Source organism: Carettochelys insculpta, chromosome 6 (assembly GCF_033958435.1).
Source record: "Carettochelys insculpta isolate YL-2023 chromosome 6, ASM3395843v1, whole genome shotgun sequence".
In the NCBI taxonomy this organism is placed as follows: domain Eukaryota; kingdom Metazoa; phylum Chordata; order Testudines; family Carettochelyidae; genus Carettochelys; species Carettochelys insculpta.
The window spans coordinates 59,959,688-59,975,662 of NC_134142.1; the positions used below are offsets into that span (position 1 = coordinate 59,959,688).

Consider the following 15,975-nt stretch of genomic DNA (forward strand, 5'->3'; position numbering starts at 1 on the left):
CCATATCTTGCCAGCTCCTAACCTACGGCTATCCAGCATCACCTTCTTTTGATGTTGGAACAATGTGCATCTCCTGCCTCATTCTTTTGGTTCCACTCACATCTACAGCTTTACCTGCAGGTCCATTTGAAACAGCGAAATTAAAGCTCCTGTTAGAATTTGGTATCCCATTGCTCTGAGCTACTGTCAGGTTCTTCTTTATGTCAGGCCTCTAAAACAAAGATCAGACATGAATCAATGCTAGTGCAAAATAGACCCAGGAAATAGATGTGGCAGCTGAGAGACCAATCCGTACCAGCATAAATCTGAGCAAATCCAGCAAAGACGACAGTACAAAGCCTCCCATTTGAGACAATGAAGTCTTCCAAGAGCTCGGCACCAGAGTCTGCTTAGCTTAGCAGTATAGACCTGTGGGCATGACATGCCCAACATAAGGCAGACTCCTCTTTGGTAGTTAATGTTGTCTATATTGCTGCTCCCCCAGAAGGTATCCACCACCTTTAGGAATTAGACAAGGTTTTCGGAAACAGTGAATCACCTCCCGCCTGTCGAAGACTGAACTACCGCTACACTGTCCTGGCTCCTGGCAGACGAGAAAGCATCAGCACAGGCACCTGGTATCATTTGAGAGGGAATCCCCAAAGCACATTGCAGAATGTGTAGAAACTCTCACCTCTGCAGAGTCCTCCTTCAGTTTCACTGATCTCTTGTCCTGGATACTAAAGAACTTAATGGGGTTGGAGAGAGCAACTGTCAGATCTAGAAACAAAGAGCAAGTCCAGATTGTCAGTGAACTCATCTGATTTCCCCTTTTTCTGCCACTCATATTTTATTTCTGGGAATTGTCATTCTCCACACTTCTACCTGAGGGATATACTGCAGCCTGCAGAAATCCCTTGCTCCCTTTCCCAGCACCAGGATGTGTTTCCATTCTCCTTTCTCTCAGCCCTCATGGGTCCTCTTCCATCTGTGGCTGTCTTTTCATCTCAACCTCATCTTGGTGAGATCACTCCCTACATGTTATGGGGAAACACTGCCATTCTGACTACTATTTTCCTGGGAATGCTTTTTTCCCACGTGTCACTCACTGACTAGAATTGTGCAAAATGTTTGCAATGAGGTTGAAAATGAGATGCGGCTCCCAAAAATATCATGCTCAGACCAATGTTGGTGAAAAGTTTACTAAACCATGCAAACTTTCTGATCCAACCTCTGCCCCGCTTTGTGTAAATCTTGGCTGATTATGATTCAGAACCAAAGGAAAGCTTCCCTGGCTGGTTCTCAAGAGAGATTTCCATTCTCCTCACACATTCCTGGGACTCTTCTATACCTCAGAGGGCTGCTAGGGAGGAAAACATTCAGCCAGTTCTCTTTGGGGCTAGGGAAACAGAACCACTAGAAACAAGGGGCTCAGGATGGACTGTGGAGAAAGTTGTTGAATGGAAACACTGTCTGGTGTCAGAGCACATGCATGGCTGGGCTTAAGGGGTTAAGCCTCAGGTGGCAAACACAGTTTAAATATTTTTTTAATCAGAAGACACCAGAAAGAAAAGGGCTTGGTGGGTCTCTTGCTTTCTAGTGAGAAGAAGAACACGTTTGCAGAAAGGCTGGGACAAATGATGGGGTGAGGAGAATCACATGAGGCTGCTTCATCTTATTCCTTACAGTGTTTCTGATGAACTTTGGGCAGGGTAAGGAGACTACCCTGTAGACCAGTAAAAGTGCCCTGACGGGGGGAGGTGGGTGGTATTTTGAGTTGAAAGAACAGCTTAAGTAGTGACTGGGGGAACCGGTAAATTAAGGCAGAACCAGAATGGCAGACAAGCAGAAGGCATGCTTGGAGAGATTGCCAGTCACACTCCTGCTCTATGTGCAGTTCACCTACAAACTGAGGACAGCCCCACTGTCACCCACTGGGTGAGATTTCTAGCCTCACACACTAGAGTAATTTTCTCCTCGGTAAATACAACCATCCCAACCCACAGGCAAAGTCACTCATCTTCTCTGGGCATTTCAGGATATCAGCAGGTTAAGGACAGGGGAGGACATGCCACATCGGGCATGCCAAGTACATTACCTGCCCACGAGTCAGGGACATAGTCCTTCATCTCCAGGTACACGAAGAGGGAGGGCATAGTGAGTGGCATGTTGCTCTCATTGCGAAGGCAAATGTGATGATAGCCTGATCATAAAAAACAGGAGAATATGAGTGAAGGCATCACCTCCCCAGTCAGTCTCCCCAGGCCTCAGCAAGGAACATGGCAGTCGGTGAGTGAGCAGGACCAGAAATGGAATTCATTCACATTTGGGAACTATGGGTTATGCAAAGGTTCTGCTGAAATGAGTTGGGAAAGCTTCTGCTGCTTGAATCCCTCAAAGACAACGTAAAAAGCAACAATAAGGGTGTGTCTACACTGGCACAAATCTTCGAAATAGCCATGCTAATGGCCATTTTGAAGATTGCTAATGAGGCACTGAATTGAATATTCAGCGCCTCATTAGCATGAGGATGCTTCCGGCCGCGGCACTTCGAAAACACAGCTTTCGAAAGCATGTGGCTTGGCGCGGCTACATAGGGGTCTTTTTCGAAAGGACCCCACACCTTTCGAAATCCCCTTATTCTGATCACTGATTTTGAAAGGTGCAGGGTCCTTTCGAAAAGGACCCCCCATATAGACACGCGCTTTTGAATGCGGCGCTTTCGAAGTGCTGCAGCCGGAAGCATCCTAATGCTAATGAGGCACTGAATATTCAATTCAGCACCTCATTAGTAATCTTCGAAATGGCCATTAACATGGCTATTTCGAAGATTTGTGCCCATGTAGACACACCCTAACTGATCTCCTGTGCTGAAGAGAGGGCACCACCGCATCTCCCTTCATTTTGAGCATCACTGCACAGTTTCTCCCTTCAGCTTCTCCCTTCAGCTTCATCAGTACACAGGTCCACCTCCTTAACACCAGACCCTAGCATATCTTAAGTACTGCACAGCAAACTGATTACAGGACAGTAAAGGGCAGTGATGAAGGACACAGAAGGAGTTTCCACAGCAAGGCCTGATTTTACCTGAATGCACAGCAATAATCGGAATGATCCGTTGACCAATGAACTTTCCTCCTTCCTCCAGAGCCACAATTCTGAGAGATGCCAACTCTGGCATCATAATCTGGGGAGAAAAACGTAAGAGCTCAAACCCCAGGAACCATACTGTGACTCCTAATGGGGTATTGTTGTCACTGAGTAAAACTGTAAACCAAAGAACCAGTAGTAAAGGAAGAAATCTGTCCCCCACTACTGCCCAATAAGTGACTCCATAATTTACAAGGTTGGGAATCAGGCATTTCTGAGGTCTAATCCTGGTTTTCGACTTGTCGTTTGATGTGTGTGTCTCAGAACCATCCTGTAAAATGGAGGTAATACCAGCCTTGCATCATGAGCTGGGTTATATCATGAGCTGAAAGTGTCCCCTGCTTTCACAAATGTGTTGGGAAGATGAACATGCAAAACAGTGTATAAGTGCAAAGTATTATTATTATTATCTTGCTGTTATGTCTCCTAACCCCACAGCTGCAATATTAGCAACAAGCAAATTGGTTCTTCCAGGGAAAGTTGCACGGATCTTATGATCTAACTCAAGTGTGACTGTCTCGCTATTTGTCTCTGAAGCAGTTCCCCTCATTCTGTGATGCAACAACATGGATGTATTTATTCTCATCTTCTCTGCTTCCTCATGGCTGGAGATTCCCAATGCTCATTTAATTAGCAAATTCAGTTTGAAATGCTCAGAGAAGCATGTTTTGGCCTCTGTCCAAAAGGGGTCAGCAATGAATCTTCATCAGTAAGGGAACTTATGGTGGTTTGAATCTCTGGCCTTTGGAGTCGCCACAGAAAATCTTTATGTATTTAAAGAGTTTTTCCATGTGGTCGGGCCATCCCCAAGGAAGATGCTCATGGGCACTGGGCTCCTTCACAGCCCTTCATCTGAGTTACTATTATGTGTTACCTTTTCAAAAACAAATGCCTCCTCCTTCCATACAGGGTTGATGGAATTGGCACTTGAGGTCACCTTGGTTCTGTATTTACGTTTCGGGTCCCCTGGCAAACCAAACAGTTCCACTTCTACAAATGTCTTCACACTGCGCTCTGAGAGGAACTGGCCAGAAAGGATCTAAGAACAAATAGAAACAAAACTAGCAATGACTAAAACTGTCTCCAGCCCCCAAGCCACTTCTTCTTCTATTTCCTGTCTCTTTTGATTCTGTCCTCCAGCCCGTTCACTCCTATATCATGCCTGTCTCATTCCTCTTTCCCTGCCCTTGGGCTACTAGCTGTGGTGCCTCTCCCCTTAGGTTTCTGTCCCACCACGAGAGCCATGGATTTTTGCACATGGCAGATGCTAATTTTGTGATTATGATTAATTTTAAATACTGAAAGGCCTGGGAGTTGCCATAGTAACGCTCTCCGACAAGAAGTTACTGATTCATTTACCATTTGAGCCTGCTGGATGATGAAGAGGGGCCTAAGTGCCAGTTGTCTCCCTGCTGGGACTGTGCAGCTCCGTCAGTAGAGAAGCAGCACAGGGGCCCTGTACTTGCCGTTATAGACAGAGTGGTTGCTACCACCACATCAATGCGATCCACGGAGAATGGGTCGAACTGCTTGTCTGGACGCCTCATGAATTCGTGTTTAAGAAGGTAGCCACTTTGTCCATTGAACTCAAAGAGGGCCATGTTCTGTTGCATGGGAACATCTGAGGGAGAGAGACAGCAGGACAGAGAGGAATTTCTTTGAGAGTGCAGCATCCAGGTCTGTGTGTATCAAGGAGTCATAGTGACTGAACTTCTCGTGCAACACAGATCTCAGAGCATTCATTTCTCTTGACATTCTTTTGGGACAGGTATCATAGCCGCTGTTAACCTCCATGCCTCAGTTTCCCCATCTCTGTAAGTGACTTGCTTAGGGTTAAGTGGTAAATCTGTGGCAGAACTAGGTATAGAACCTACCCTGCAGTGCTGCTGCTTTTCTGTGAGCTGCTTGAGCTCTCCTGCTCCTGTTTGTTCCCCCTTTCATGCTAACCCTTCTCAATCTGCTTGCTCCTCTGTTAATGTCTGCCCTCTCCTCCTTCCTTTACCATTCATTCACTCACTCTGCTTATTCTTTTTATGCCCCAAATACACGACGATCCCCCCTCCACCAGTCTGCTCCACCGTTACTTCTCCTTCCCCTCTTCCCACTCCACCTATCAAGTCCAGGGCCAGAAGGGACCCTTGTGCTCATCTAGTCCGACTCCTGGGCAGCACAAGTCAGAGACCTTTGTTCAAATAACTCCAGTTTGAGTAAGAGCACGTCTTTTAGAAATACACCTCACCATGACTGAAATTTGCTAGTGCTGCAGAATCCACTCTAGTCCTTGGTAAACTGTTGCAATGGCTAATTATCCTCACTGGTGGAAGTCTGCCCTATATTTCCCATCTGAATTTTCTAGCTTTGACTGCTAGCCTCTGTCTCTTCCACACTCTCACTCATATGAGTGTTGTGTGTGAGAGAGACAGAGGGAAATAGTGGCCCTTCCTCCTATGTTCTCCTGAAGTGGACATGGGAAGCAGGAAATCTGCAGCCCCTATCTACCCATCACACATCAACAGCACTGGAGACAGTAGTGGGCAGGGAGAGTACTAGAGCCCAGTGCAGGGAAGCTCCTCTGCCTGGCAGGCATATAGTTGTGCATGCTGCCTACCAAGAGCATAGCATGTGTGGCTTAGGGGTACGCATGCCTCCCAACGGCTTGTTAATCACGATGCTCTCCACGCCATTGGATATACATGTGCCCCCTCCTTTCGGAGGGGGTGTGTTAATGAGGCAGTTCGGAAGATGCTAATGAAGTGTTTGCAGTGACTCATTAGCACAATTGCAGCCACGCGCAATTCGAAAGAGCTGCTTTCAGAATGCAAGCTGCCCAGGTAGACGGGGTCCTTTAGTAATTACCCTCAACTTCAAAAGTCCCTTCTTTCTATTTGGTTTTAGAGAGAAGGGGCTTTTGAAAGGCCCCCTCTACATGGGTAGCGTGTGTCCCGAAAGCAGCACCTTCGAATCGCGTGTGGTTGCCATTATGCTAATGAGGTGCTGCATATTCATATCAGTGTCTGATTAGCATTTTCTGAATTGCCTCATTAACATGTCCCTTCTGAAAGGAGGGGGCCTGTGTAGACTCAGCTGAAAAGTTAAATTTAACTGGCCTGAGAGGATTTTTGCAGATATTGGACTGCATGGATCAGATGTGAGAGGGTGGAGATCCCAGGCATTATAGTGCAGGATTACCCTACCAGAGTTGTTGAAAAAGGCTCCGCCTGCAAGTAAGAGGCTCAGCTGGTGACAAAGAAATATCCATGGGCAGGTAAAATTTGACAAGTGCAGAGCAAACAGCTAGCACACCTGTTCAGCAGCTTCTGGTAATACTGGGAGAGCCCAGGGAGGGGAAATAAGAGTGGGTGTGAACCCAGCCCTACCCACTAAGAAGCATTGGCCATCATGCAACTTACCCATTGTCTGGAAGTTTAAGGCCACCATTTGACAGCCGACATTCCAGAACATCTGAGGCATGTAGTTGGATGAATCCATCCGTGTGCCCTTGGGGTAAATCCGGCTCATCTGTCGCTTGTTATATCTGCAGTTACTCCATAGGAAACAGGTCTGGAGTGGCCTATTGCTGCACATATGTGCTGGGACTAGCTCCCAGTTCCAGATTTTATGAGCTTCTTTAGGTCTGAATGGCTGCTGGATTCTTGGTAACACCCCATGTTATAAACATCAGAGGCTGTGCAATATGATATCAAAGCAAGAATCCCTTCCTGCCTCCCTATATGACAGGTGTGCTCCATGCTTAGCCACAGGTATTTGGTATTCCTGACTGCACCTTCTAGAGAGCAGCAGGCATCCTATTAGGAAGCCCTGTGACCAGCTTGACCTACATGTTCCCCAGATAAAAGTACAGTACCTGTGTTCTCTATGTACCTGGTACTTTCCATGTATTGTAAGTAAGAGCTAACAAGGTTTTGAACCTTGAAGCAAGTTGTGCTGTCTCTACCTTATTCAAAGATCCATAATAGCACTCATGAGACGGCGTAGTCATACATCTTACCAGAATGGCAGTGTGTGGCAGAGAGTAATGCTTTCACATTCCACTTAAAATGCATCAGCCACCTAAGAGCTCTTCTAGCAAAAAGGATACTCTACAAACTGCACAGGGGATTTGGTCAGTAGATCATAAGCCTTCATTTCAGTGAAGGAGGAGATGACATAACTTCGGTTCTGCTCTGGGAATATGGTACAGGGAAATGTTTAAAAGACAGGCAATCTCAGCACTCCATCTCATACTCTGCCAAGTGCTACAATCAAAGCATGCCACGTTCATGCTGGACCTCAGATAACAAACATCCAATCTGTCTCTTTCCCCATGCACCAACCCATACCTTTCCCCAGGGAACCCCTTATCAGACCAAGAGACTTCCGTCTTTGCATGGCCCACTGAAATCAGGCTGGAGGAGGACTCAAAGAGTTATTGGAGCTGTTGGGATTTGTGTTGGGTTTACCAGGGACAGGGGTGGGAGTTGAATGCATCCAGAAGATCAGTTTGCAAAAAGGAGGTATGTTACAAAGTTAAACTTCTACGTTGTAGAAACATAGAAACAGTTACAACCTTTCATTTTGTTTCCAAACCACACATTATAAGCTCCCAGCCAGAAAGGGAGGCTCCTGTGGTAGGGATGTGGACAACATAAATTGTTTCCTTGGTGTCAGTGCAGGATTTGTCTTGTTTCCCCTTAGTTTGAGTTGTAGGTTCAAGTACCCACACACTGATAGCAAAGCTCAGTGAAAAGTTCTGCATTTTACCAGGTTGTGCACAGACACTATGAATCAACCCAGTTCACTCAAAACTGGCCCCAGGTTTGAGAATCTGATCAACTCGGTGTCTTTGATGGAAGTTACAGGTGTCCTGGTTTCTCCTTGCCCAGTAGGGGACATCCCCCCTGAAAAGGGCACATATACTGACACAGGTTGGGATTCATTCAGCTCTCATTCAACTCCATAAATTGCAGTGGCATTGTTGATTTTTGCTAGTGTAACTGAGAGCTAAATTTGAGCTGCAGTCTACAAAGAGGGATGTATGAGCATGTGCCCATGTTTGCTACTGTAAGAGACAGCAAGGAGGGTAAAAGAAGATGGGTTGGGGTAGTAGAATATGTCCAAATATAGCTGCAGTTAAAATAGCTGGAGACTGTCAATAAGTGAAATTTCATACTAGCTCTTTCAATGGAAACATTTAGAATCGTGAAAAGACTAAGACTTCTTCTTACCTGTCGAGATATCAAAGGAGTCAAATTTGATGGGCTGGATGTAATTAACCAAGCTGGACATTTCCTCATAAGCTGTCACTTCCAAGCCTGCAGTGCCCTAAGCAAAATGAACAAAAGAAGAGACATCTTCCAGAAAAAACAACACACTCACAAATTTGAGTCTCTAAGGTTATGGCTACGTTAGATCTGGAAGCAAGTGTTCCAGGCTGGGTCTAGACTTGTGCTAGTAGGAGTACTCAGCACAGCTGTGTAGCCATTGATTTGAATTTGTGACTTGGGGTAGAGCTCGGCTCTCAAGCCTGGGGAACACAAGTGTGTGTGTGGGGAGGGCTGTTAGATTAACTAGTATGACAGGATCACTATCCAGAAGGGGCAAGAGAAGAAAGGTCAGTGGCACTACCTCATCTGACTGCATCTTTTTAATCTGTTCTTCATCCAAGTTTCCAGATTCCTCCTCCTCCTCATCCTCGGGGTCCTCTTCGGTCACTTCACCTGCCCAGACTAAGCATACAGAGTGTGCACCTGGAGCACATTTAGACAGGATAGCACAGAGGAGTGCAGACATATCCTCTAATGCTGCCTCTACTAGCAAGGGCCATTTTTCTGAACTGAAATCCCTCCCAGTGTAAACATGGGATCAAGAAAGGAGTTAGTATCTCTACTGCTCTGATGGCTGGATCCAAATATGGAGAGGCACTACTGTGGGCTGGCATACTGAAGTAATTAAGTTCTTTCCCTTGCTGGTCTCCTTGGTGCAAATAACAGAAACAGGACCCAAGTTGGCTGTATCCCTCAACCCTCCTGTGTTCCTTCACAGGCTTCTCCCATGAGGAGTGGCCTGTAATCCCTTTTTCCCCACCAAGGGTCATGCCTAATGGAACAAATCTGGGAGTGGATTTACTGTAGATCCTTACTCCTGGCTATTCTTCAGAGATGCTGTTCTTGCAGTCTCATAGCCTTCAGCACCCCTTGTGTGATGGGAACCTAGAGGTTCCAGGGGCTGAAATCTCACTTGTTCTGTTGGATGCAAAAGAGATGAAAGATCTGTGGGGAGGCTTTCAAAACATTTATGGTTAGGAAATAAGTCATGGGGAATTTCCTGGCAAGACAAGATTGAAGGGCCATATAACCATGCATGCCACAGAAGAAAAGCCAGTATATGTAGCAGTGCATCTGAGGAGAAACAGTATGGCCAGCAGATAACCAGGCAGTGTATTGGTAACATCATCTCTTAAGGCTTTGATATCATTATCAGAACTATAATGGTGTCTGGAAATGTAATTCTGTTCCAAAGAGTTGATGCTCCATATCTTTCACTCTGAAGTGCCTGAACTTATGCATGCTGTTAGATCTCTTGAAGTTACACTGGATGGGTGTTGACTTTCTTCAAAGGGCCAGGCCACCCCATCTGACCTGAACAAATCCCCTCCCCAACTTTGTGTTGTACCAGTATCATCGCCATCCATGGAGGCAGGCTGGTCAGTAGCTTCATTCCTCTCTTTCTTCAGAGAGTCCTGCCTAGCCTCAGACACGGATCGATTCTTTTTGTTCTTTATCAGGATTTTCCCTAAAAGATCCTGAGGGCTTGGCAAGGGGACACCAGGCTTCAGCTGCAACAGAGAAAAAGCCTTTATTGAATTTCCCTACAAAGAGGCAGAGCTCAAACACTCAGTTGTCCATCAGTGCCTTTGAACATCTCCACTCACCTGTCTGCCTTCACACTGTATTATCTGCACCCTCCAACATCACCATCCACCCATCTGTATCTTTAGCCACCCAGCTGCTCACATTGCCAGTCATAGCCTGTCTCCTTGCCATCTGGCTGCCAATTTTACATCAGTGCCGCACACTGTTTTAATACCTTTCGCTATCTGCATCTTGGTGTCTGCTTGTAACAGCGTTGCTTCCGGCCACACATCTGCCCATATCAAGTACCTTTTAAAAGACTGCCCAAAGGTCCTTGTGTATCCATCCAACCTGCAGATAATTTTCAGGTGCTCTGCCTTGTTTGCCTATCATGATTCATCCTGAGAGGATTCTATTGCTGTAGACCTTGCCCACCATTCAACATCCCACATGGCTTCCTTCATTGTGGCTGGCCTTGCTGTGGACTGTAAGCACTTTGGGACACAGATGTTGTCTTTTTCTTTTTCTGTAAATCGCCATGCATATTTGTGGCACAGTGGTAGAAATGTGCCTGAGGGTTACAAAAAGGTAATACGCAACTGTACATGCAAAGAGGAGCTGCTTGTGCAGTCACTTATCTGACATGCATGGCGCTGTTCTGTGCATGCAGTTGCATATTTACCTATCTGACTACACCTAGTTCTATTTCCCATGCACAACTCACATGTGGTCTGATTCCATAGGTGAAGAAGTCACAGAGGGGTAACTCAGAGCAGAATCAGGCCTCTCATTTCAAAATAAGTGGCCCTGAAGGTGAAAGTTCACCCTCCATTCTCCAAGTTGCTCATCAGCACCCAGCCCCATTTCCAGGTGTCTCCTCTCACTGCGTGTCTCCAGGCTCACTGACCTTGATACCTTTATAAGCCTTCTCCCACTTGCTACAAAGAATCCCCAAAGCTGTCATCCAGTTTGTTGACCTAGACAGCGGCAGGGAGTGATCCCTGTGTGTATGATGCCCTCTGCCCAATAAAAGTTTGCCCCCATCTTCCACTTACTGGATATTTTTCTAGAGGCTCTGTTAGCAGCATGTCCCCAAATATGGTCCTGCAGTACTCAGCCATCTTAGCCTGCTGCTTGGGCCTAAGGAATAATGCAGTAAAATGAGTGAGCCATAAACTTACTGAGTCTGGAAAAGAGCATGAGCAACCTGCCTCCACCATGCACGCCCTGCCAGCCCTCCCAAAGGGCTATCCATAGCCTCCCCTCTTCCAGATCCCTCAGGCAGACCCTCTGAAACCCCTCTCCCAGGCTAACAGTGTTTGCCCTGCGTCATCACCTTCCCAGTGCCAGGCATTTTGGGGGAGGATGAATGATAGTGGAAGGATAGGATTTGCTGATTTAATTCTCTTGTATTCTGCACCTTGCAACTCGCGTTTTGGCATCAGCAACCTCTTGATTGCTTTATGAAAAACTCCTAACACTGCAACTCCAGTGCTTCACCCAAGCTCATACGGCTGGGAAATTACAGCCAGGCGGGAGGCAGCTGGAAAAGGTATTCTTGCCTCTGCCTTCCCTCCCAGATAGCAAAATGTTAATGCCCTCGTGAGTTCCCCAGCTGTGAGTCCACCGGCAACTCCTGGATACTCACGAGTCGACATGGTTCTCAAAGGACAGGATAACTGGGTAGCGAGAGGTTTTGAAAGCACTTTCTGCTATGGCCTCAATGGCATCCTAAACAAGAAGGGACAGACAGATATACAACATTATTATAGTGTCCTGAGACAGCCTTCGTTATGATTAGCCACCCAACTTTCACATCTCTGAGTGGGTCCCTTCCAGCAACTCCCCCCTCCAGCGTAACGAAACTTCCTTTTCCCACACTCAGCTCTTCTGGTCTCTCAGCATGTGAGTTACAACTTGGATTCTCTTAGGTTCTTTTGTACGGAACACTCCCGTGCAGAGGTGATGCTGAAGGCATATGAGGGTCTGTGTATAACTTGTTACATGAGTGTGATGCAAAATAAACATGTTGAGAGGGAGACTAAGTTTGCTGTAAAAAAAAAAAAATAAAATAACCAGGAGTCCTATGGCACCTAAAAGACTACCACATTTATTTGGGCAAAAGCTTTTGTGGGCTGGAGCCCACTTAGCCTCACGCTTCCTCTGAATTTGTCCATTTTTCTGCCATTTTAATTGCCTATAAAAATCCTTCATGATCCTGATTGTCCCATAGCAACAGCAGACGGAAGTGCTCAGCAACCAGTTGTTACTGACATTCCAGATACCAATGCCATGGAAATGTTCTCAACATTATTGATTTATTTGATAAAGTATTGTCCACAGACCACAGTTACACTGCCATGAACTTTTCTCCATTTTCTTTCCCATTGTATCTAATTGGCAGGTTACAGGAGTGTAGTTCTGTCCTTTGTGATTATCCGCCTTCGCTTACTCCTGCTCCATTCATTCAGTGATATCGTGCAAATCCATTATATACTGCATTATAGTACATGGACTGTGGTTAAACCCACTGGGCCAAATACAGTTCCAGCGTAAGCCTGAGGAAGATGGCGGCCTAATGCCAGGGATGAATATGGCTCAATCACTTCTATCTGTGCACATCTCTTCCCTGAAAACCCCTGATTCAACAAGCAGTTTATTTCTAAGGAAGGCAGGCTCCCGTGCCACTTCAGAGGGCCATTGCAGCAGCATGTCAAAGAAAGCTGCTACAAGTTCAGCAAGAGGAGAGGGTGCAAAAGCTGCTGTGAGGAGGATGGGGGTTGGGGAAGGGAAGGAACAGAGAAGAGGGGAGCTGTGTATTGCACAAGCTACAAACACAGCTCATGCTGTCTCAAGAAGCTATAATTCCATGCTGAGGAACATTTCAAATGGTTTAGCAGAGCTCCTCAGTGCAATTACAGCTTCTGTAATATATGTCTGTGCTATTATTTGCCCCATCTATAGTGAACTGCTATGCAAAAGCAACCATGACACCAAATGAGCTGGCCTGGGAAATTACCAACACTGAATGTTACAGGCAGGTCCAGGCACCTGAGTGCTAGAGGAGAAAGGGTTTGTTTATTCATGTCTTGGTAATAATGGAGTGGAAAAATGAGGGGAGAGGAGGGACACAAAATAGAACAAAGGAGTTGTTAAAATTAACTTCTGTCTGGTGGGATCTGGGCTCTGCCTGAACAGACTCAGGGAAAATGGATGTAGGCCTGTGATTTTGAATTTGTGTGGTTCTGGTAATTTATGTCATTAGATGCAGTAAACATAATCCATTAGTGCGAACAGCAAGGTAGCTGCACAGTGGAGTGTGACCCCTGGGCTGGCTCCCTATCCCTATGGAGTCTTTGAGCTGAATAGCCATGAAAGTTGTAAGACCAGCATCCCAAGTGGCTGTGACTGTGCTGATGTGTATCATATACTTGCGTGGCATGGACATGCAAAAAGGAATAACCCCCCATAGTGCCAATATTTAGCATTACAGTTCTATTCAATAGCTTCGTCAATGATTTAGATACGGCGTAGAGTGTATGCTTATTGAGTTTGCAGATGATACCAAGGTGGGAGGGACTGCAATTGCTTTGGAGGATAGGGTCCAAATTCAGAATGATCTGGACAAACTGGAGAAATGCTCTGAGGAAAATAGGATGAAGTTTCATAAGGACAAAGGTAAAGTAGTCTACATGGGCTATGTCTACGCTAGACACAGAAATCGAATGCTGATACACAATTTTAACTATGTCAATTGCGTAACTAAAATTGATTTGCAGTCGATTTCCATTCCTGTCCACATGGCAGAAGGTTGATCTTCTTTCGACCTTCCTTATTCCTTGCCTCTTTCAAGGAGAATAGGGGTCATCGTTGACCCTGAGGAAGACAGCAGCATAATGCCAGAGATGAATATGTGTGAAATGACACCTGGAAGATTGACCTTGAGCAGGTTGCTCTTATGCTGTAGTGTGGCTGTACCCTTGGGGAGGAACAATCAGTTCATACATACAAAATAGGAAGTGACTTCCTTGGATGGAGTTCTGCAGAAAGGGATCTAGGTGTCATAGTGGACCACAAGCTGAGTATGAGTCCACAGTATGACGCTGTTCCAAAAAAAGCAAACATAATTCTAGGATGCGTTAAAAGGAGTGTTGTGAGCAAGATACAAGACAAAATTCTTCCACTCTACTTTGCTCTGATTAGGCCTCAAATGGAGTACTGTGTCCAGTTCTGAGCACCACATTTTAGGAAAGATGTAGAAAAATAAGGTAGGGTCCAAAGAAGAGTAACTATGCTGCTATGAGAAGGATGGGGGTTGGGGAAGGGAAGGAACAGAGAAGAGAGGAGCTGTGTATTGCACAAGCTACAAACATGGCTCATGCTGTCTCAAGAAGCTATAATTCTATGCTGAGGAACGTTTCAAATGGTTTAGCAGAACTCCTGTACCAAAGGTCTAGAATATCACCTATGAGAGAAGATTAAAAGAAGAGTTTATTTAGTTTTGAAAAGAGAAGGCTGACAAGGGACTTGAGAACAGCTTTCAAGTACTGAAAAAGGGTGTTCCCAGGAGGAGGGAGAAAAATTATTTTCCTTAGCATCTAATGATAGGACAAGAAACAAAGGGCTTAAATTGCAGCAAGGGAGGTTTAGTTTAATTTCCTGACAGAAGAGTCATCAAGTACTGAAATAAATTGCCTAGAGTGGTTATAGAATCTCCATAATTGGAGATATTTAAGAACAGGTTGGCTAAATATCTACCAGGGATAATACAGAAGGTGCTTGGTCCTTCTGTGGGGGCAAGGGACTGAACTTGATGACCTATTGAATTCTAGTATTCTGTGGTTATAAACCTGCTGTAGATGTCAACCTGTAGAAGATGTCAAGTCTCTCTCTTTAGCCTCCTGGTCTTCAAAAGAGGCCTGGGGCTTTTGCGTTAGTCTGCATGCACAGAGCTCTTCATTCAGCACTCATCCATCCAGCTACAAAACCCTCCAGCCACTAGGCACTCATCTACTCCACCATATACACCCAGCCACTTCTGACTCTCTATCTGACAAGTCACAACTATTTCACCTCATTTATTCAGACCTATTTGTGCAACAGCTCTGCTATCCCACCATTCCCACTCTCTGTCTCCTTTCCCCTAGTTAACCTGCACATTGGGCCATCTTGATGAATAGATGCTCATCTGTCCATATACTTGTGTCCTCTGCCCCGTCATTCCCCAGCTCACATCTTTGCCGTTTCATCCATTCAGTCTCAGGGCACAGAAATCAGTATAAAATCAGGACAAGTCTGTGTAGACTATCCCTGACCTTGAAGAGAATCTCCGTTGTCATGGTGAATCCATGGGTGATGATGGGCTCCTCATCTGGGGGACGACCCTTCCAGCAGTCCAACTCCACACAACGACAGCCAGCCAGCAGGCTTTGACGATACATTTCAGGAGAGGAGATGCCAGAAAACTGGCCAGCTGGAGAGACGCATGAGAAAAAGAGTTTCTGGTTTCCTGTGTGTTGATGTGAGTGCATTCTGCATGAGCAGGAAGAACAAGGGGGAGCAGAGCTCTGTGCATGCCCACGGCAAGCATGCACATCAGCATGGAGAGATTTTAGGGAACTGGGCCGTGGAGCCCTGCCTAACACTTTTTTCTCCCGCAAAGTCTGGCCAATACCAATGTGCTTACCTTCTGCACACTGGCGGTGGATGAGATGGGATGGTATCCACCTACCATCATTCCCTGGGGAAGCACCTGCCCAGTCAATTGGGAAGGACACGCATCTACCTGCTCTCGAATTCATGGGGATCTACACCTGTCCAGCAGTTGGGAAGGAGTATGGTATCTGCATTTGTGTCTGTCGGTGTATACACCTGCCCAGCTGCTTAGGGAGGAGACTTGCTTCTTCTTGAAATCTCAGTGCCTATATACCTGCCCAATCATTTTATAGGCTGATGCATCTACCCAGAGATAGACAGTTCCCCAGACAATGAAGAG

General features: G+C 45.9%; 1 protein-coding gene across 2 annotated transcripts in view; it reads right to left on the minus strand.

The window, feature by feature from the left end:
* The window catches only part of PLCB2 (phospholipase C beta 2), a 64,185-nt gene that overhangs the window by 17,128 nt on the left and 31,082 nt on the right, over nt 1-15,975 (minus strand). The window contains exons 11-24 of one of the 2 annotated variants that reach the window (XM_074998838.1): nt 15,296-15,453; nt 11,629-11,711; nt 11,036-11,120; nt 9,814-9,964; nt 8,755-8,855; nt 8,355-8,451; nt 7,229-7,313; nt 6,540-6,664; nt 4,596-4,750; nt 4,004-4,168; nt 3,067-3,166; nt 2,078-2,182; nt 674-759; nt 115-211 (exon numbers count right to left, since the gene is read on the minus strand). In XM_074998838.1, the coding sequence (XP_074854939.1) occupies nt 115-211; nt 674-759; nt 2,078-2,182; nt 3,067-3,166; nt 4,004-4,168; nt 4,596-4,750; nt 6,540-6,664; nt 7,229-7,313; nt 8,355-8,451; nt 8,755-8,855; nt 9,814-9,964; nt 11,036-11,120; nt 11,629-11,711; nt 15,296-15,453 (1,593 nt within the window). Of the gene's footprint in view, nt 1-114; nt 212-673; nt 760-2,077; nt 2,183-3,066; nt 3,167-4,003; nt 4,169-4,595; nt 4,751-6,539; nt 6,665-7,228; nt 7,314-8,354; nt 8,452-8,754; nt 8,856-9,801; nt 9,965-11,035; nt 11,121-11,628; nt 11,712-15,295; nt 15,454-15,975 lie in introns of both variants that reach the window. The other variant, XM_074998837.1, reaches the window with a different exon arrangement.